The 22,064-nt window shown below is 50.0% G+C and overlaps 1 protein-coding gene across 2 annotated transcripts in view; it reads right to left on the reverse strand.

Annotated features, from left to right (window-relative positions):
* SCARA5 (scavenger receptor class A member 5) overlaps nt 1–22,064 on the reverse strand; it is a 126,230-nt gene that overhangs the window by 24,552 nt on the left and 79,614 nt on the right. For both annotated transcript variants that reach the window (XM_042934940.1, XM_042934939.1), the window contains exons 5-7: nt 16,560–16,640; nt 14,396–14,494; nt 11,563–11,619 (exon numbers count right to left, since the gene is read on the reverse strand). In XM_042934940.1, the coding sequence (XP_042790874.1) occupies nt 11,563–11,619; nt 14,396–14,494; nt 16,560–16,640 (237 nt within the window). The remainder of the gene's footprint in view (nt 1–11,562; nt 11,620–14,395; nt 14,495–16,559; nt 16,641–22,064) is intronic.

Genomic DNA, 22,064 nt, shown 5'->3' on the forward strand with positions numbered 1-22,064 from the left:
TGCGCGTCAAGGTGGAGAAGAAGTGTATGAAGGGACTGATCGGGGATGAAGCCCCACCCCCGCTACGCAACTTACCAGCTGTTGGACCTTGTGAGTAAGGCATGTAGGTAACACCTCTTCTGGGAGGGTTTTTCCCTCATCTGTTGTCCCAACATGCGCTCCCCACATATGAGAAATATTATACCGTCATTCCCTCCTTCGGGTCTGTGTGCACTCATCTTTGTAAGCTCCGTGAAAGCGAAAGCCACTCAACACCCTGGTGGTTCCCATCTGTGGGAAATGCGGTCGGTCCTCACTCGCAGGCAGTCTGGCACATCGCAGCACTTAACAAATTGTACCGAGCGAGTGGATGGATGAATGGGACCCACAGCCTTCTGCTGGGCTCGAGGAACAGAACTGATCCCTAAATACCCCAGAACCTGCTTGGCTGTGCATCAGAAGGGCCCCAAAGCCCAGGGAACTTTGCTTCTAAAGAACAGGAGAGGAGGGAAACCCAGCCTAAGCCTGAAATATCACAGACCCTTTAGGTTTGTTTATCCTGCCTTCTAGGCCAAAGCAAAACCGGGCAAAAGAAAGGAGGTTGTGTAGAGTCGAAATAAACACATGGGGCTGGGAAAATAGGCTCTGATTTTCTGCAGCTGCAGAGTAGAGCCCCGGGGATAATTTGGACCATCTGCCCATTAAGGAAGTTGAACTTTTCATTCTCTGGTGAAGAAAGAACTCCCCATGGCCCCAGCCGGCCTGCAGCACGGGGGCTCTGCTTCCCACCTCCCCGAGGTGGGGGACGTTGGGCCCCGTCCTTCTCTTGACACGACACATCTCTTTCCCCTGACATCTGTGGGAAATGTGGTCCGTATGGGAAGGACAGGAGCCATCCCACAAGCAAAGTGAGGAATGTCTGGTCAGGCTCTGCTGGAGGGCATTGCTTTTAAAATGTGGTCTGGCCTGTGGGTACGCTTTTATAAAATGCTACTTCCTAATGGTAATCTGCTCTGAACTTAATATGGTGCTTTGTGCCTTTTCAAAGCACTTTTGTTAGCGGGTTTCATTTTGATCTTTGTAGCCCTTCTCTAAAGTGGGTGGTTCTTGTTATACCCATTTTATAGATGGGGAAGCTGACTCAGGGAAGGAAGGGTTACATTGATAAAGTGGCCACACTCGAACCACATCTGGGTCTCCAGTCCCCGGACTACTGTTCTGTGTCTTCAGTTGGGGGTCACATGGGGTGCTTGGGCCTTTGCTGGGTAGAAGGAGCAGCCAGAAATACCTCCCAAGTTATCACTGTACTGGTCATGCCGGATTTTTTGTAAAACTGTTTTTAACTTTGGTCTCCCCAACTCTGTTGTCTATTCTTTTGGAAACTGGGAGTTTGTCCTGTCTGATTTTGTTTTTCTGTTGCCTTACTCACGGATGCCCAGCTACTAGTGGAGGTGCAATAAAAATGTGCCTGATCAAATAATAAAGGAAGTGCTTTGCCTGCCCCGCCCTGAACCAGGAGCTCACCCCATCGCAGTGGGAAGATGCCACTAACACCCAGAGAGGCACTTGTAGGACTTCACTGGGCAGCCCAGTAGCGAGGTGAGTCCTTTGCCATGCTTTGGCTCTTGGGTCTCTCAAGGGGCAGTGAAGGGTCACTGAGTGTCAACAGGCCTTTAGGAGTAGAAAGAAATGCAGTAGAGCCAGGAGAAAAACCAATGATAGGGAGGCCTCATTTGATCACGCCTGCAGCTGTAGGGGGTTCTGAAGTTTATACAGCATGGCATCCCTCTAAAGTCTTCGTGGACCTGCCCCTGCCACCTTTAGCTCCGGGTCCCATGTCCAGGACAGGTGGCCTTTGTTAAGAAGGCACTTTCACCCTCTGCCCTCACCCACACCGTCCCCACCCTGCCCTGGTTCTTCTCTCAGTTCTATTCTCCTTCAAGTTCAGGGTCCGAGAGTCCTTGGCTGAGATGCTTCCCAACCCCAGTATTATAAATTCTTGAAGGCAGGACCCACCTCCAGCACCACATTCACCACTTTCTAGATCTGTGACCTTGGGCAAGTAATATAACCTCTCAGAATAGCTTCCCCATCGGTTAAATGGGATAACGACACCTGCCTTAGAGAGTCATTCTGAAATCTGGGTAGGCTGAGTGACTGGGGTGGTCGGTTCTCAAGAAATAGTGTTAAATTCCACGTAAGCCCCAAGGATCCCGATGGGGGCCTGAGGGATTGAGGCAAGGGAATGGCCCCCCGTTTGAGTCAGGGAGAAAGCCAGCCATGACCCCTCCCCCACAGCATCTACAAGACCTCCCAGGATGTCCACAGGCTCTGCCTCCCGCTTTCATCTTCTTTCTCCCGTGAGAATTCTACACCAGCGCCCTTTAGAAGACAGCCTGAAATCCAGCCCTAGGGGAAATCGGTCCATCTCAACTGGTTCCAAGGACACCTCAATGGTGTTTTCCATTGTCAAAGGACACGACAGGAAGTGGAGCCATGCATTTAATGCAGAGGCAGCGAAAGCTCAGGGACTCAATCTGCAGTGCCTTCAGCCAAACTTCACCTCCAACAGAAGAGGAGGGAGTGCAGGGTCACGGGGATTAAGAATTCCAAAGTTTGTTTGTGTTGCTTTCTAAATAAACAGTTTAACCACTCCCGGTTTTAATGTACGTCTCAACCAAAAACTTTTCTTCATACGAAACCCACATCAAAGACCCAAACTTCAGTTCTGCAGTGGTCCAAGGTGTTGTTTTTTGTAGAAAATGCCCTGTTCACCTTCAGTCTGAGGTCTGCTTTACCAAAAGAGTTTTCTTCAGGGCAAATCCCAGAAATCGCCACGTGTTTGCCAGGAAACTGGGACATGCCAGTCCTTGGGGGAGGCAACCCCCTCTAGACTCCCCTCCAAAGGATGGGTACAGCAGTGTCAGATAAATGTGGGTAATGTGAGAAATGAAGGCACAGCACAGAACATGCTCCCTTGCTCACTCACGGTGACAAGAATAGGTGCTTAGGGAACAAACTGGTTACCCCCCATCACCGTGTAAAAGGCCCCGCAGACCAGCAGTTAAAAGAAGCAAACCTTCCCAAGTTCCACTTATAATACCTAACCCCAAAGTCTCAACATGAACTCCAAACACTGGCTTGCTTCTTTTCCAGCTAGCCCTTGGCTTTGGCCCTCAGTTGGTTCCCGCTTTCACCTAGTACGTACGTATGTATTTATTTCATTTTTATTATTATTTTTTTTAATGTTATTTTTGAGAGAGACAGAGACAGGGAGCAAGCAGGGGAGGGGCAGAGAGAGAGAGAGAGAGAGAGAGAGAGAGAGAGGGAGACACCGAACCCGAAGCAGGCTCCCGGCTCCGAGCTGTTAGCACAGAGTTACGCGGGGCTTAAACTCACGAACCAGGAGACGATGACCTAGGCCGAAGTCAGACTGAGTGAGCCACCTAGGCGCCCCAACCCAGTATGTACGTAGAATACAGGTACGGCTGACCTCGAACAACACAGGTTTGAATTGCATAGGTTCATTTACATGCAGAATTTTTTCACTACAGTACCATGCTGTATGTGTGTGTATTTTCTCTTCCTTAGGATTTTCTTAATAACATTTTCCTTTCTCTAGTTTACTCTATTGTAAGCATACATCATATAATACACGTAACATATCAAATATGTGTTCCTTGACGGTTATCAGTAAGGCTTTTTCAGTCAACAGTAGGCTATAAGTAGTTAAGTTTGGGGGAGTCAAAAGTTATACATGGAGTTTAAAATTTTTTTTTAAATGCTTATTTATTCTTGAAAGAGAGAGAGTGAGAGAGAGTGCGTGCGTGTGAGCAGGGGAGGGGCAGAGAGAGAGAGAGAGAGAGAGAGAGAGAGAGTCCCAAGAGGCTCCATGCTGTGCGTGCAGAGCCTGACACGGGGCTGGAACCCATGAACCCTGAGATAATGACCTGAGCTGAAATCAAGAGTCGGACACTTAATGGACTGAGCCACCCAGGTGTCCTAAAAGTTATACATGGATTTTTGAAGGCACAGGCTGGGGGTCGGCGTCCCTAATCCCCACTCCCACATTGTTCAAGGGTCAACTGTGCTATCGGCCCTGCCAACGGCCTCTCAGCACCCCTCTGCTTGTGTCTGAGAGCACCCAGCCACAAGGGGGCTTCGTTCCTCTTCACCTAAGCAGTTTTCCTCACCAGGGCTCAAATGGAAGCTCTTCTCTCTCCCCTTTCATCAGACATGAATGTCCCCTAGCTCGCAAAGCTGTTCTTAAGTCTCAGGCAGCTGCCCCACCCCCACCACACCCCCCATTCTACCACCTGGCTTCTTAAAGGAGCCAGGTCTTTTGTTTTTCCAGGCCCTCCTGAATCTATTTTAAGCCATCATACCGAGGGCAGCACGGATTAATCAGAACACAACTGTTTTCTGCACATAGCAATTTAAAGCCCTCCTGGAAGGGGTCACTAGGAAGCTCTCAGGAAAAGTCAGTGGATTTGTTTTTGGAAGGCTTAGGATAAACTCTTGGCAAACCAGCACGTCTGGAAGGCCAGATCCCATCCTCCGCACAGAACAGGAGGTAAAAAAAAAGAGGAGATTGCAGCACGGGAGGCTGAGGGCCGGGTCTCCCCGCCACATTGTCAGTAGGTCAGAAGGGGACTCGGGTCTCAAGCTTGCTACCCCGCGGCCCATGCTGCTCGTCCAGAGCTCACGTCTCATCTTCTTAGGAGGCACTTTCTAAAAGAGGAGCAGCTCGGCCAAGAGAAGGAGCGAGAGCAGCAGAGAAATGTGGACTTGGAATATGGACCTTTCCGTGGGGAGGAAGGGGCTGCCTACCGTGTGCCCGGCCTTGGTCTTAGAGCTGAGATTACCAGGGACAGCTGAAGCTCCATTCTCATGACCTTGGCCAGCTACCCCTTGGTCCCAGCTCTCAGCCCGGCTCTCCCCCAGTCACCTCTCACTGCTGTCATGTCACTTCCTGCTGACAGCCCATCCCGGCTTCCCAGTGCCTGAAGGTCGACCTGAACTCCAGACTGTTGACCCCGGCATACCTCCCTGGCCTTATTTTTTGTTTCTTATATCCCTAAACCTCATCACACCAAACTATTTGGGTTTATCGGGCAATGCTTTCCTGTTTCATGCAGGGCTCTCTTTCCCTGGAATGCCTTTGCCTTCCACATCCACCTGTTGGATACCAATTTGTCAAAGACACCTCAGCAAGTGACTCCCACAACAGTAGGCAAAATTAGCCTCTGTACATACGTCTCCTATAGCCCTCATCACATTCCACTGTGATCGCGTGTGTATGTGTCTTCTTCACCTGCTAGATAGTGTGCTCCTCAAGTTGAGGCTGGTCCTTACTCCACTTTGGTTCCCCAGCCTTTAGCCAGGGCCTCAATACCAGTTTGCCAAATAAGTGAATAAAGCAATACTCTCTTCCATAAATATTTTCCTTCCTGCCACACTTCTTTCTTCTTCTTTTTTTTTTTCCTTATGTTTAGTTTTGAGAGGTGGGGAGGGGCAGAGAGAGAGAGAGGGAGACAGCAGAGAGCCAGACAAGGGGCTCGAACTCATGAACGCTGAGATCATGACCTGAGCCAAAGTCGGAAACTCAACCGACTGAGGCACCCAGGTGCGTCTTCTATTTTTTCTTTATGATGGAAGTGAGGGAGGCCAATCCCTCTCACCTCTGCTCCTTTCCTCAGCCAACTCCATGCCAGCCCCGGTTTCTGACCCACGGGCTTTGGGCCTTTGCTGTCCCTGTGCCTGCTCAGTTTCCATCTGCTTCCCACATCCCTCATTTACCATGTCCTTGTGCCCATTCCTTTCTCTCTGGTGCCTCCCACTCTGCGTCAGCCAGGGCTGGAAGCCGCGTTTGCCACGGGACAACTTTTCTGAGTGAATTCTGGGGCCCCGTGCATTTTCAGTCCCTGGACATACACTCAGGGGAGGAGACATCTGAAAGACACTTGGCCATCTCCACATACCCTCTGGGGTTTGCATCTGCCCCCCACTCGCTGTGTGAGGATAAAGAGAAGGAATGAAGGACTGCATGAACCGAACCAGCGTGTGAGTGAACACAGACAGATGCGTGTGGGTGCTGCTGCGTCCAGCCGGCAGGCTCGGTTTACCCACAAGAGAACGGAGAAGCAAGTGAGGGTAGGACTTCGCTGGGAGATGCAGAACTTCCAGTATGAAACCTGTGCTTGGCCTCTCATGGGGCCACAGAAGCACAAGGCAGCCAAAGCTGGGTGAAACTCAGCAAAAAGGGGAAGAAATCCTTAAAAGTGAGAATTAGCACTTTCGTATCAAACCCACTGAGAAGAGACAGTGGCCCATGAGGGCCCTAGGCTGTCAAAGGCCAGAGAGAATAAGAGGTAGTCCAAGGATGTAGCAAAGGATGGAGAGTGGGCTCGAGGCCAGACAGGTGTGACCTGTAACCTGGCTCTGCCCCTTACGAACTCCGGTGACCTTGGGCAGCTCCCTTCTTCTCTACCCTTAGCCTCCCCCGCCCCCCTAACGTGGACATAACCAGGACTCCTGAATTGTGCTGTCAGGATTAAGTGAAATAATGTGCATAGAAACTTTGCTTCTCATAGTACCAGCTACAAGTTTGTTAACAGTAGCATGTGATAGTTGATTATTCTGAGAAGTGTGGTTTACTTTTAGATCACGTTGTTGCTGGGGCATTAGAGATGTATAAGGAATTAAAGAAATATATCCAGTTAGTAAAGAAATATACTTGCATATAAAAGGTCCAGCATCTCTGTCTCTCCATGCTTGCAAGAATGCTAACTTTTGGTGCCAAATGGGATTCCCTGGGGCACCCAGTGCAGGTAACTGTACTTACGGGGATGGGAGGAAGGGAACTCACGGACACTGAAGGCCTCTCTTTGCATTCCGGATTCTTTTTTTTTTTTTTTAATGTTTATTTATGTTTGAGAGAGAGACATACACAGAGTGTGAGCAGGGGAGGGGCAGAGAGAGACACACACACAGAACCCGAAGCAGGCTCCAGGCTCTGAGCTGTCAGCACAGAGCCCAACATAGGGCTCCAACCCATGAACCATGAGATCACAACCTGAGCCAAGGTCAGACACTTAACTGAGCCATTCAGGCGCCCCCGCATTCTAAAACAGAGATAGAAACATCTCAGCAGCTGTGGACAAAACTGTCTAGAAGCCACCTCCCTGATAATTTCTTTTGAGCTTACGCTACATGATGGGGTGCCCACTGCTCCCCCCGCACCCACAAACTTTGCTAAATACTGCAAACACACACAAGGTGTTAAACATTTTTCCTAATTTTATGAGATGCCACTAGAAACTACCAACAAAACCTGGCTTAGAATCTACCCCTGGGTCATTCTGCATATTTTTCCCATGTGAAACCAAATTGAGGAAAAGTTTTTAAACAATCTGAACTTCTATCCTGCTTTAAATTCATGCTGGAAACTTTACCCACCCCTGAACTGCAAAAATACTATTTATTTTTCCTGCAAATGGACCATATATGAGGGTAAAACAAACGTTTTTCTGTCTTGAGATATGTATATAGAGCTTATTTTTCTCCTGGCCAAACTCCCCAAAGCCAAACATCTAACAGAATGACTGATACCTCCCTTGCCTCAAAACAAAAGAAAAGAAAACAAAACTTTACCTCTTGTCAAGCAGAAATCAGGAGATCTGGATTCCAGACTCAGTTTGAACCATGGCCTAGCCTTGAGACGGTGGGGATTCTCTCCAGACCTCTATTCTTGGTCCCAGTTCAGTGAACTGGAGGTGGGGGGGGTGCTCAGGAGGGGGAGAGGAGTCAGCCTGAAACCCCGTTTGACTCTAGAATCATGTGACTCCAGATCAAAACATGGGTAAACAATTGCAAGATCCTATCCTGAAAAATATTTTTATTTATTTATTTATTTTTAAATGTCTATTTATTTTGAAAGAGAAAATGTAAGCGGTGGGGGGGTAGAGAGAAAGAGAGAGGGAAACAGAGAACCCCAAGCAGGATCTGCACCCTCAGTCAGTGCAGAGCCTGACACAGGACTTAATTTCATGAACTGTGAGATCACGACCTGAGCTGAAATCAAGAGGCGGGCACTCAACTGACTGAGCCACCCAGGAGCCCCCAGAAAAATATTTTTTTAACATTAAAAAAATTTTTTTTAAGTTATTTATTTATTTATTTATTTATTTATTTATTTATTTATTTAGAGAGCCTACATGTGAGCTGGGGAGAGGCAAAGTGAGAGGGGGAGAAAGAGAATCCCAAGTAGGGTCCATACCATCACCACAGAGCCCGATGCGGGGCTTGAACTCATGAACCATTGAGATCATGACCTGAGTCGAAATCAAGAGTCAGATGCTTAACTGACTAAGCCACCCAGTCACCCTTTTTTTGGTAACTTTTATTTTTTTATTTTATTTTTCCCCTGAAAAATATTTTTAAAAACTTTTTTTTGAATGTATATTTATTTTTGTAGGAGAGACAGACAGAGCGTGAGCCGGGGAGGAGCAGAGAGAAAGGGAGACACAGAATCTGAAGCAGGCTCCAGGGTCTGAGCTATTAGCACAGAGCCCGATGCGGGGCTCGAACTCACAAATTGAGAGATCATGCCCCGAGCCAAAGTAGACGCTCAACTGACTGAGCCACCCAGGTGCCCCTCCCCTGAAAAATATTTTAATATTGATTCAAAACATGGGTCCCAAGAAATCTTCTCTGTAATGCCCTCTTCAAAGGAAAGCCCCCAATTTCTGATTCTGACCTGAGGGGTAGGTAACTTGTTGCTCTCCTCGATCCCTTTATGTAGTAATACCCCACCTGCTGGAACTTCAGGTTTTCTGCTAAGGGTGGGTGGTGTTTGGTAAAGGTGCCCTGAGCTGGGTATCCCAAGAGGGTTCCTTCTCCACGGTGTTCCTTTGTGTAGGAGGGCAGAACTCTAGTGCTGAGTCCTTTTCCCCACCCGTTAGATCTCACGGAGGGGCTGCCCTGGGCTTGGGGAATGACTGAGAACCTCCCAGAAGCGGGCACTCCGTGCTCATCAGAATTTCCACTCTCCTGAAAGATGATCCTTGGCTTCCTCCTCAAAGCTGTGGTCTCAGGGATCCAGTTAATGCCTGTTGGACTGGAGCTCCTTAGAAACCAAACCAGGAGTCTGAATATAGCGTGGGTTTGGCGTAGTCAGAGACAGGCCAGGGGTGCCGGCCGTGGGAAAGCACTCCCCTGCCACCGCATGGGGCAGCTCTGATTTGCTTTAAAGGTTCCCTTAAATCCATATCTGCAGGTGAGGGACTCACTAGGTTTTAAGGAGCCCAACTGGACTCTTAAAGACCAGGGGCCTAAGATCTCATTCCAGAGTTAAGAGAAGTCAGAGGCCTGGGTTTCCACTTTGCTTCTGCTCCTGCCTTGGGAGAGTCGTCCTGCCCCTGAAAGCCTCTGGAACAGGTGACGGATGGATGGCCTTCCAGTTACGCTCTACAATTCCCGCGTGTCTCCTATGCTCCCCTGCACGCTGTGTAAAGCCTCCTATCTGTGGAGCTGTCTCTGCTGAGCCAGCTCACTTTCCAGGTCCATCACCCACGAAGATATTTTTTGGGGTTGGGAGACGGCAATGAAAAGCTTAGGGCTCTGTGTCAAGGCCATTGTCTGAGCTCTGGACTCCAGTGAGGGTGTGGCCTCTTCAGGGCAGGAAAGAAAGAAAGCTGTTTGTCCCTGAGGAGGGGCTCTTCCGGGCTGACATCAGCCTCTTGTGGTGCAGCCCATAGACTCCAGGGCCAAGTGGATTAGATGCCCTTCCCCCATGCTCCCCACCCACGCCTGGGGGAGCCCCACACCACTGTGGCTCAGCACCTCACAGCCCGGTCCAGTTGCAGAGGCCAGCCAGCTGGGCCCACAGAACCAAGGTAAACAGTGATGAAAGCATCCTTTGGATTAATGGACTGGCCACCACCACCTCTTCCCAGGCTAGCACGGACCTCCTCTCTCCTGTCAAATCGGCTGAGGAATAGTCGCCAAAGAGTTCCTGACAAGAACCCCCGGTATGTGGGCAGCGTTTCTGATCCCCCTCTCACAGGTCATCTCTCCGCAGTCCCCCCCTTCCTGCCACCACAGCAGGAATTATTTAGTTCACAGAGCTAAAGGCTGCCGTCCTTCTCAGCTACTTTGGCAGCATTCCATCAGAAAGCAGTCAACAAACAGAGCAGAGAGCACCCCAAAGACAAAGTACGGAGCCCAGTCCATTAGATAAGTGTGACTCAGATCTGTCACAGATGTCCTAGATCATATCCAGACTCCTTTATTTTGTCTTCAAAACTCTCCTCTTGGCTCCTAGCAAAGTCCACCAGGTCTCCTCATTGAGCCAGGACACTCCCAGTTAAACCCTTGGCTGCCCCAGAAAGGGACTGTAGACAATGCTAGGAAGACTGAACCACAGAAACTGTTTTGTGGGTTATAGCATCTAGGGTAAAGTGGACGCGGTGAGCCCAGAGCGAGCATAGGCACACCCGGTCCTTGTCCGTGTCCACCACCACCGAGTGACAAAGTACTGTCATGTGCATTTTTCCTATTTGATCTTAATCACGACCCTGGGAAAGAGAAGGCCAGGGGAGGTAGCAGGCAAGTTCAAGTTTCAGAGGACCTTGGAAAGGCCCTACTTAGGAGAGAGGTGTCCTTCCTGGTCCTGCGTGACTGGGATGGAACCAAAGATCAGCAGTAGGGAAACCTGTGGTCTCGGGCCAGTGTGTGAATCTGCAGTGGCATCTGTCCCTGAGTGTCACCAGCAGAACCTGGGTGCAGGTGCAGTCTTCCTAGGGAGCCAGGACTGGAGCACAGGTGTCCTAGAAGGGGAGAATCTGCTCATGGCTTCCCATAGAATGGCATCATTTCAGAGCCCAACAAATGCTAGCCCAACAAAATGCTAGCATTTTGTTGAAACTTGGCTAGGAGACTCATTCTTTGACAATCTCTCCAAGGCTCTACGTGTAGCCCTTGTCAACATTTTAGGGAGGACGCTGGTCAGAGAGACTTCCATTCCTAGACCTGGTGTTCTGCCCAATAAGGAGATCCCTAGTGTCACTACTCAGTTCATAGCAAAGGAGGAAAACAGAAAGGGTTCTGTTTTGCTTCTGCACCTTTCCGCATGCAAGTACCTGGAGAGCCGGTATGTCTGAACTAATGTATTACCCGGCATGATAATACTCAGCACTTACTGAATCCTAGCCACAGTGGAGGCAGTGTAACAAGCACTTTATGTGGACTAACTCATTCACTTCTCACAATGATCCTGCGAGGTAAGGATGCTTCTTATCCCCATTCTAAAGATGAGAAACCTGAGGTGCAGAGATTACTCAGCTAGCTAGTGAGGCAGCCAGGAGGGAGGGCAGACAGTCTGCCTCCAGATCATCCCATACAACCACTGGGCTTATGGAAGCATGGTCTGTGCCCTCTTCAGTATAGCTGTCTCTTGCTGGGCCAGCAGGGCCCCGAAACAGGTAGGGAGCTCCTTTGGCTCTAGCCTCCGGTCCCCCCAGACCCGTGGGGCTGCTTGGATGACAGCTACAGAATCCAGTGACCCCAGTAGAATGTCCTTACCGGCATCCCCTGCTCTGTCTCCTTTGTCTCCCTTCTCTCCTTTTGGGCCTCGGTCACCTGAAACAGAGGAGGAAAACTGGCATTAGAAAAGGAAATAAACCCTACTGGTGAATAAAATGTGACCTGCAGGAGACATATCAACCCATAACCCGAGAAACTCTCAGCAGGAGCCTACAGCACTGGAGGGCCTGGTATGGCAGGAAAGATAAGAGCTTGAGTCAATTATGCTGCATGTTCTGGGCACCCCAAGAAGGAGATTGGGGGGCCCAGCTAAGAAGTTTCGTTCCCTAACTAAAGTGTAGAAGGGTAGAGTCTACCAGCACAGACTAGAGTATGTGGTATTCAGCAGGAAGAAGACAGGGCAAAGATATTCCTATTACGTAGTCAAGGTTTTATTTTTTTTTAATGTTTTTATTTTTTATTTTTTTAATGTCTTAATTTATTTTGGAGAGACAGAGACAGAGCGTGAGTGGGGGAGGGGCAGAGAGAGGGAGACCCAGAATCGGAAGCAGGCTCCAGGCTCTGAGCTGTCAGCACAGAGCCCAACGCGGGGCTCAAGCTCACGAGCAGTGAGATCAGGACCTGAGTCAGAGTCAGACACCTAACCAACTGAATCCCCCAGGCACCTCTTAATGTTTTTATTTTTGAGAGGGAGAGAGAGACAGAGCGTGAGCTGGGGAGGGGCAGAGGGAGAGGGAGACGCAGAATCAGAAGGAGGCTCCAGGCTCTGAGCTGTCAGCACAGAGCCCAATGTGGGGCCCAAACCCAGGAACCGTGAGATCATAACCTGAGCCAAAGTCCGACGCTTAACTGACCCAAGCTCCCCAGTAGTCAAGGTTTTAGAAGTACGCATCCAAGTTTGTCTTAATAAGCACTAGAGGAAGATCAGGGGGAGGACTTCAGTTACACAGGGAGGACAGAGGTTATATGTCAGGCAGATTTTCCAGTGGGGGAGGCTATGAAACACGAGGCAGAGCTTCTAGGGAATTGTAGAATTTCCTTTTCAGGAAAGAGCTCTGAAACCGTAGAGCCCTTTTCTAAGCTAGCATCTCACTCTACAAAGAAGTAGAAGGTCCTGACACCACTCAAAAGGGGGAGGGCACTAAAGTGACCAGGGAATTCCATTCCAAGTCTCTCCATAAAAATATCTGCAAGTCAAGCACTCTCAACAATAGCCAAATTATGGAAAGAGCCTAAATGTCCATCAACTGATGAATGGATAAAGAAATTGTGGTTTATATACACAATGGAGTACTACATGGTAATGAGAAAGAATGAAATATGGCCCTTTGTAGCAACGTGGATGGAACTGGAGAGTGTGATGCTAAGTGAAATAAGCCATACAGAGAAAGACAGATACCATATGTTTTCACTTTTATGTGGATCCTGAGACACTTAACAGAAACCCATGGGGGAGGGGAAGGAAAAAAAAATAGGTTAGAGTGGGAGAGAGCCAAAGCATAAGAGACTCTTAAAAACTGAGAACAAACTGAGGGTTGATGGGGGGTGGGAGGGAGGGGAGGGTGGGTGATGGGTATTGAGGAGGGCACCTTTTGGGATGAGCACTGGGTGTTGTATGGAAACCAATTTGACAATAAATTTCATATATTGAAAAAAAAATCTGCAAGTCAGAGAAGCCTATGGCCTATTGTCTGGTGAAAAAAAAGCAAGCCAGCAAGTTCCAGGGATGGATGCCTAATGCGATCCAAGTTTTGAAGAAAAGAAAACACCCCAAAACAAAGGCAACCATATATGTAAATATAAATATGCTTAGAAAAAGTTCTGGCAGGATATGCTCCAAAATGTTTACAGTAGTTATTCCAAAGAATAATAGCTTAAGGGGCTATGGGGCAGGGGACTCGCTTTTCACTTTATACATTACACTTTATCTGCTTCTGTATTGTTAAATACTTTCAACAAGCATAGGCTGCTTTTGTAGTCTGTTTTAAAATCATTTTTTAAATTTTTTAATTTAATTTTATATTATTTTTTAAATTTTTTAACGTTTATATATTGTTAAGAGACAGAGCGTGAATAGGGGAAGGGCAGAGAGAGAGGGAGACACAGAATCTGAAGCAGGCTCCAGGCTCCGAGCTGTCAGCACAGAGCCTGACGCGGGGCTTGAACTCACAAATCGCAAGATCATGACCTGAGCCAAAGTCGGATGCTTAACCAACTGAGCCACCCAGGCACCCCAAAATCATTTTTTTTTAATGTAGATCATAAAAGGAAGAAAAATCTCAGTCTGTTTAATCACCAGAAAGTAGAATAAAAGTTCTCAGTGATCCAAGACTAAGAGACCATCCTAGACATGGGGTAGGAATGATTAATAGTACTTTTTCTTAGTTTTCATATTTACAAGGGAGAGGGTTAAGACTGGGGACACAGCATCAGATTTCCTCGTCTTGTGCTGCAGTTACCATGGAAATCTGCTCACTCTTGAAAAGAATGTAGAGGGGCATGTGGGTGGCTCAGTCGGTTAAGCATCCGACTCTTGGTTTAGGCTCTGATCATGATCTCGCGGTTCATGAGTTCGAGCCCTGCATCAGGCTCCGTGCTGACAGCTCAGAACCTGCTTGGGATTCTCTCTCTGCCCCTTCCCTGTGTGCACACATGTGCACTCTCTCTCTCTCTCTCTCTCTCTCAAAATAAATAAACATTAAAAAAAAAAGAAATGAATGTTTAACAAGACCAAGTGACTTGCCCAAGGTCACTGAGCTAGTCAGTGGCAGAGCCAAAATGCAAAGACAGTCCATCTGCTCCGGTGCCCGTGCTGCTGCCCAGGGGCTAGCGATGAGCAAGGCTACACAGGTGCTCTGAGGTTTGCTCTTACCTTTGAACCCGCGCATGCCCATTGGTCCTGTGGCTCCCATCTTCCCATCATCGCCCTTGGGGCCTGGCAGCCCTGGGGTTCCTCTCTCTCCTGGCAGACCTGGGGAGACACAGGACAAGTTGTGGGGCCTCGGACTCAGAGCTGGAGGGCCTTTACAGGTCACCATCTGGCCTGGCCATCACCCTCAACCACGCGTCCTCCTGTGGGTTTTCCTTACTGATTCTTCTCAGTGAAATTAGAGAGGCTGCAAAAACAGTGTTCGAAAGGTCAGCACAAACCTTCCCCACCGGCACCTCTTAGCCAGTTAGGCTGGGCCCCTGACCCCAGAAGGTCCAATTCTATTGTGAGTAATGGTGGTGGTGCCCACCGCATTTGGGAGATGTCCCTTTGCCTCTAGTTGTGCTGGAGATTTCAACTCAGCAAACAGTTTTTTGAGTACTCTCTATGTGTCAGACACCGTTCTGGATTCTTTTCATAGAGTACCTCATTTCATCCTCACAATCAACCGAGGTACTATTTCACCTATGTTATGAATGAGGAAACTGAGGCCCAGAGAGGTTAAGTAACCTGCCCATGGTCACACAGCAGAGAGTGTTGGGGGCAGGATCTGAGCTCTGGTCTTCCTGAACTGAAAGCTTGTGGTCAATCAGGTTTATCTCATGCTGGATGAAAAGGGCTTACTGGTATTTAGGGTAAGAGGCAGATGAAATAGTTCCCTATCCTCTTTAACAAAAAACCCCACAAAGATCCCTTCCCCGCTGTAAACCCCAGGGAGGTAGAGCAAAGGGGATCATAGGGTGAGGAGGAGGAAGAAAGTCAGCAAGGCCAGTAAATGGGAGAGATGACTGGCTGCCAGATCAGGCCCCGGGGCTCCCAGCCACGAGGTCCCGTGGCCATTGCCTGCACGTCACTATGGAGAGCCAGAATCAACAAATACTTTCACCCAGTGAGAGCCCTGCTCCCCGAGAGGCCTGACCTAAGCCCACAGTTATCTCTGTAAAGCAGAGAACTCTTAATTAACTGATTACTTGTTCTTTCCCGCTTTGAATGTGGGCTGGCTTTCTCTGGTCTCTTTGCATGACACGGAGAAACCTGTCTTCCAGTAATGATTTCTCCAGAGCTCACATCAAATGTCTGGAGGAGGATGAATGGCCCAGAGGATGGTGTACCTCAGAGAAGGGCTGATTGATTTATTTTTTTCCTTCCTAACACGAGATACCTGTGTGGAGTCCAATGGCCCCGTTGCCACAGAGTTCGGAATCTAGTATGGGATATGCCCAGGGCTCCCCATCATATAATTTAATAAGGCAGAAAAAGAGTTTCCACAGGCCTGTGAGTGTTTAGGCATCCTCAGTTCTGAATTTGGGGGGTTCCCCTGGAGGTGAGCCAGGAGTAGAGGCCAGGCCGTGGGCTCTCCTCCTATTACCTTCTGCCCCTCTCCTGTGTGCAACCTCCTCAAGATTTAGGAAGAAGATGGTTTGAAGATGGAATTCCTGACATAAACAAACAGACATCTTTCCCCAGATAAACTTCCCCTTTTCTTACATCCTTGAGAAGACTTTGCACTCTCCCGGGGAAATGCCGCTCACAGCAGAGGCTCAGAAGCAAACAGTCTGGGAGGCCAAGTTTGAGAAAGTAACAGAACAGAAGCGTCCTGAGACAACGAGTCTGAGAAGAACACACTCTTTCCAGAAGGCCAAAAAACATCCTCCCCATCAGCCACCGGATCTTCAGGGCTGTCACTAGTGTGTTGATTGATTTGGGCAGAATCAGCAAGGAGGAGGGAGTATCGGGTGCCCGGTGGCTCAGGACACACTGAGGACGCACAGCATGCTTGTGGAACACCCTCGATTCCTTCCAAAGGCCCTGGTCATGTGAACCCTGCCTCCCGGGCTGAGAAGTGGCTGCAGGAAGCTGTGAGCCTCTCATGCCTCCCTTTGCCTTCAGATCCTGGTACTTTATGTGAAGAAGTTTTTGCCCCATCCTTGTGATAACAGCAACGCATCAGTGTCTTGACACAGCAGGGCATTTGAAGCTGGGTGGATTGGGGGCTCTCCCGGAGGCCCCTTCACCAATACCAATGAGAGAGTGGAGGGTCAGGGACGGAATGGGGGCACTTCTCCTTCCTGATATGCCCAGGTCCTTCCCGGGGCCTCCCAGTTACCTCGAAGTCCAGGTAATCCAGGGATCCCAGGCTCGCCTTCTTTCCCTTCATCCCCCTGATCACCTTTGGGGCCGGGAGGTCCTGAAAGAGTTACAAGATGGCAGCAAGGTTAGAGGGTAGCTTTTGGAATAGGCCACCTATAGAGGAAGAAAAAAACTCCTTCTTAAAGAGAGAAACGGTCAGCACTATGCCTAGGAAGCACAGAGGGTTCCACCTAGCCCAGTCTGTGTGTGTGCAGGGGAAATCAGGGAAAGCTTCCTGGAAGAAGTAATATCCAAAGTGAAATCTCGAGGAGGAACAGAAGGTGGCTAAGTAAAAAGAGGAGTGGAGGCATGTTATGGACTGAATGTCTCTGTTCCCCCCCGCCTCCAAATGCATATGTCAGAGCCCTGATCTCCAATGTGATGGTATTTGGAGGTGGTGCCTTTGGATGTGATTAGGTTTAGATAAGGTCATGGGAATAGGGCCCCCAAGAAGAGACACCAGAGAGCACTCTTGCTCCCTATCCCCTTCCTCGTGCTTGAGGTGTCCTTTCTCCCTCTCCCTCTCCCTCTCCCTCTGCCATGTGAGGACACAGCAAGAAAGTGGCCGTCTGTAAGCCAGGAAGAGGGGTCTCCTTAGAACCCTACCGTGCCACACCCTGATCTGACTTCCGGCCTCCAGAACTGTGAGACAGACATGTCTGTTGTTTAAGCCCCCCAGTGCGGGGTATTTTGTCCTAGCAGCCCGGACGGACGGAGACTGACAGGGAGAGCTCCAGGGAGGAGGAACCATCCTTGTAAGAGCTTAAAGATAAGAAAGAGACATGTGAGCCATGTGGGATTAGCAGCTGGGGACATATGCTGGACAAGGAGGGTGCAAAAGTGGGGGCTTTTGGAGTTATGGCCTAAGTGTTGGACTTGACCCTGAGGGCACCAGAAACCGCAACAGGGTGTGAGGGAAAACAAGAGTGTCATCAGATCTGCACACGAGGGAGACGGCTCAGGCTGCCATGTTGGAAAATGGATCAGGACGGGAGGGAAAGCAGAGGCGGGGAGGCCATGAGGAAGCTGCACCCCAGGTGGGAGGTGGTGGATCGGAGGGATGAGAGTGGCCGTGTGGAGGTAGAACAGACAGACCTTGACTAAACATAGGTGAGGTTGGGGGAAGTGGAGCATCTGGCTTGGGCATCTGGGGGCAGGGAGGGGTGTCGATTTGCTCCTGAGCAGGACTTTCTTCTAGGGCCGGGCTCCACTGTGGCGGGGATTCCAGCACATGTGACCGGATTCAGTACCCACAACAATGCTGCGCATATCTTCTTAGAACAACAGTTACAGATGTTGCTCGTCTGAGGCCACACGGCCAGCTGGCAAGAAAAGGGGCCCAGGTTTCGACCCGGGTCTGTCTGGCCCTGCCCCTCGGCCTCACCTATCACAGTAGATGGCTTGCCATTCCCAGAATGCGGTTAGACTTTCCCACCACCCCCCCAGCCTGCTGTGCTCCCCATCGATCTCCTATGCCCACCTGTCCCCACCGTCCCCCCCACCCCAGGCTGCTCGCGCATCACTTTACTTTTGGCCAGAGCCTCTCTGAGCCAGCGTTCCTGCTGAGGGTGGGCATGGCCCATCTGAACGGGCATATTTGGTGCCACTCAACACTTATCTCACACTGCCTTGTCCTGGACTCACAGATATACATGTCCTCTCCTTCCCAACAAAACTGCCAGCTTCATTCTTGGCATCCCTGTCCCAGCTGTGAAGAGCCAGACTCTAAGCTCCCTCCTCTTGCTGCCTTGTGAAAGAAAAAGAAGACCCAGGAAAATGCCAAATCCATATTGTAGCGAATTGAAGAGTGTCCCTTCAAAATTCATGTCCACTTGGAACCTCAGAATGGAACCGTATTTGGAAATAGGGTCATTTGCAGATGTAGTTAGTTAAGAGGGGCTGATCCTGGAGGAGGGTGGGTCCTAACCCAATGGCTGGTGTTGTTATAAGAAGATAAAGCACAGCAGACGCATGGGGAGAGTGCTATGTGAAGGGTGGGGGGGAGATTGTAGTGTCTACAAGCCAAGGAATGCCAAGGATTGTCAGCAACCACCAGAAGTCAGGAAGAGACCAAGAAGAATTGTCTCCTGGTGCTTACAGAGGGAACATGAGCCTGTGAACACCTTGACTTTCAGACTTACAGCCTCCAAAGTTACAAGAGAATCGGTTTCTGTTGTTTGAAGCCACCCACTTTGTGGTCCTTTGTTATGGTAGCCCCAGGAAACCAAAACATGCACACTCACAACACAGCAGCAATGGATTGCACAATAAATATTTGATGAATGAATGAGATCAGAGGGTGTTAATACGTACAAAACAACCAGGCAGCCAAGACCGAGATGTACTGATACATTCCAAAAGTTGGCACCATCATCAGACCCTAACCCAAGTTGACAGCTGTTTAATAATTCGATGGCACATACACAGGAAAAAAGCAGTCAACAACTTAAAAATGCACGCACGACACACAAATCACTTAAAGGGACCGCGTTTTGTGGCCATCTTCCTCTCTTCTATGAAGAAAACCAAAGGAAGACTGGCCATGTTGATCCCAGGTTTCAGATGACAGCATTGGGACACAGAATCTGTTAAGAACACACCTGAGATTATACAGCAAAGGAGAGGCATGGTGGAAGGAGCAGATGAGATTTCCACCCCATATTCCAGCAATCTCTCTGTCAGGTCAGAGCTGCCGCCAGGGACACGGAGAGGTACCTGGATGTCTGCACTCTACGAGCTGTCCCTGAGCGAGACCCCCTCCCCCCTGCCCCCAGTACACTCTTCTGTGCCCTCCTACCCTCCCCACCTGGAACACAGCGCGCCTGGAACTGATCAGGTCAAGGATGCAACGGGTTGAACACTCCACAATTTGCTCTATTTGCTCTGCTGAGGGTGTGCCTCAACACGTGGATCCTCCCAGGAGCAATTCTCACCAAAGAAGGATGCTGCCCAGGGAATGATCCGTGACGGTAGGGCATCAGGGTGGCAGCGATCATTTGGAAGGTAGGGGTTGAGTACGGACATGGAGTGTCTTAAGTTCAGATCCTGGTCCTGGAAAATCTAAGTTAAAGTTCCTTCCCCAGACATTTGTAGTGAGGAGTAAGCAGATGACATGACACACGGGCTATAAAGGGGCTTGGTAACCTTTGAGTGGCAAGGCCATCCTCATCGTCTGTACCCCCGCTTTCATAATGCTTCATCAGAACGATTCCAAGATCACCTCGCATAGTCATTCCGAGCTGCACCCAAAATCACCTTGCCACGCTTGGCTGGCTCATTCAGGGAGAGGGCCGAAGACATCCTACACACAGGTGTAGTTTTTTAAGACACAGATAAGTGGTTAGTAAGGCCCTTTACTAGAGATGAACTGGAAGGAAGTTGGAATGGACCGTAAAGATGGGCGCTGATTTTCAAGCCTTGGTCACGCCCTTAGGTGGAACTGGTCCCACAGACTCAGAAGGACCTAAACTGTGGTCAGTGGTTGAGTCTCATGGGGCCAGGCTTCCTGGAGCTCCAACGACCAAGTGCTTCTTCAAATCACTGCTGCCCCGTGGATAATGCACACTTGGGCTCTGACATTTTATCATTTTCTTGGGAATCCAGGCCAAAAATTGACTCCTCTCTTTTCCCTGCTCCCCATAACCCCCTTGCTCATCAAGGCTCGTCATCAAGGTGAATCCCATGTCATTCTCTACCTCCTTCCTCATTGCCACCACCCTCATCAGAGTCTCACACCCAACCTTGTAAAGACCTCCTTGTCTGAGGGCTAAAACCCATTGTGCTGTCCCATTGATCTTGTCAGAATCCAGTGAACTCACAGCCTCTGTGCTCAAAGCACAAGGGGCCACAGCCCCTCTCCTAGAGACCCCTACAGATCATTCACCACCTGACCCCTTCTACAAACTCACAGCCTGATGCTTCCAGATGCGAGCTCTCTTTCATCTCCACAAAACCATTCTCATGTGTCCCCAGACATCCACCAAATCTTTCCCTTTCTAGGAGTCCTGTCCCTCTCAGGCCTGGAGCCCACCTCCAAGCACACCGTTCTGATCTCTCAGGGTACGAGGGAAGAGCCCCCAAATCTCAGAGCTGGAAGGCCCCTCACACATCACTGTGCACAAACTCCTCATGGAAGCACCCCTGAACCTGGGCAGGCCACCTTGTGCCCACTCACTGGGCCCTGTCACTCATCTCGCACTGTGGTCCCCAAGGAGGACAGGCCTGTCTATAGGGCCAGAGCCCCACTCTCTGCAGCCCTATACCTCACAGGGCACCTGGCATACCGTAGAGATTCTATGAACGACTTCTGGGCAGTTGTAAAAGCCATTATGGTTATCACCGGTCCTAGTGGTACCCAGCTGAGCTTTTTAACTTCTTGACTCTTTATACTGTGACTTGCTCATCCTTTCTCTCACTAGAGCAGGCCAGAGCATGGAGGCAGTCTGGGACAAGGAGGAGTGGGGTCTATCTCTCCACAATTGTGAAAACACTTCCGGCGCCCCCTCCATTCTGCTTCTGGTCCAGGGCACCAGCTTCCCTTTCAGCCCACCTCCTACAGGTGGGACAGGGAGGTAGAAGAGGAGGAGGAGGAGTAGGAGGAGGAGGAGGAGGGAGAGAACCCTCTAGCCCTGTGCCCTGTGTCTGGAGTCCCCTCCTGGGGCCTGCCCACCAGTCCAGTCCTGTGCTCCCACACTGCCCCCAGGGCAGTTCTGCCCCCAAGGGGGCTGCCCATGAGCTGTGCCAGCTGGAAACATCTCGAGAACAAACGAAGGATGTGTGACTGAGCATTTGGGAGAAACACCAGGGTTCCTCTGGGAACCAGCCAACAGAGAGGGAAAAGCAATCCGTCCTCCCTTCCCGGATCCTGGTTTGAGCGATGGGGTGGGGGACCCGCATGTGCTGGAATCTGGACAGATCCCTGCCAAGAACAAATTATCATTCCAGCTGATGAAGTGGGCCTGAAGCCAGCAGAACAGCAACCCAAATCCATAAACACCACCCCCTGCACCACGCTAATCCCAGGGCGGCTGACCAAGGTGGAGTCCCCCAATTAATTGCCCCACTCCCACCCCCTGATGTCACGTGGGCACTGGGCTCTCAGCTCTATTACCTTTACAGTTTTGCACGCTCTCCCACTTCCTTCACTGTGTGCCCAGGGCAAGGACTGTTAGCCGTGTTTCCTGGCTTGGGGGGGGGGCTTGGCCCAGAGGCGCAGGTGCTGCCCCTGGCTCCGGCCCAGCCTGTAAGGCCAGCCTTCGTCTGAGTGTCATGGGCTAAGGGGTGGCGGGCCAGGCTGGATGCAAGTGCGTGCTCTCCACTCCCTTTCCAGCAGAGAGGCTGGCGTGGAAGGTGACAGGACACAATGCCATCTAGCCCTCCCGGGGAGCCTCCACACAGTCCGTGCTTCCCAGTCTTCGGTAGAGCAGGAACACTATTTACATATCACCCTGCTCACAGAGACCTTGTCACCTCCAACACGTCC

Source organism: Panthera leo, chromosome B1 (assembly GCF_018350215.1).
Source record: "Panthera leo isolate Ple1 chromosome B1, P.leo_Ple1_pat1.1, whole genome shotgun sequence".
NCBI classification, from domain to species: domain Eukaryota; kingdom Metazoa; phylum Chordata; class Mammalia; order Carnivora; family Felidae; genus Panthera; species Panthera leo.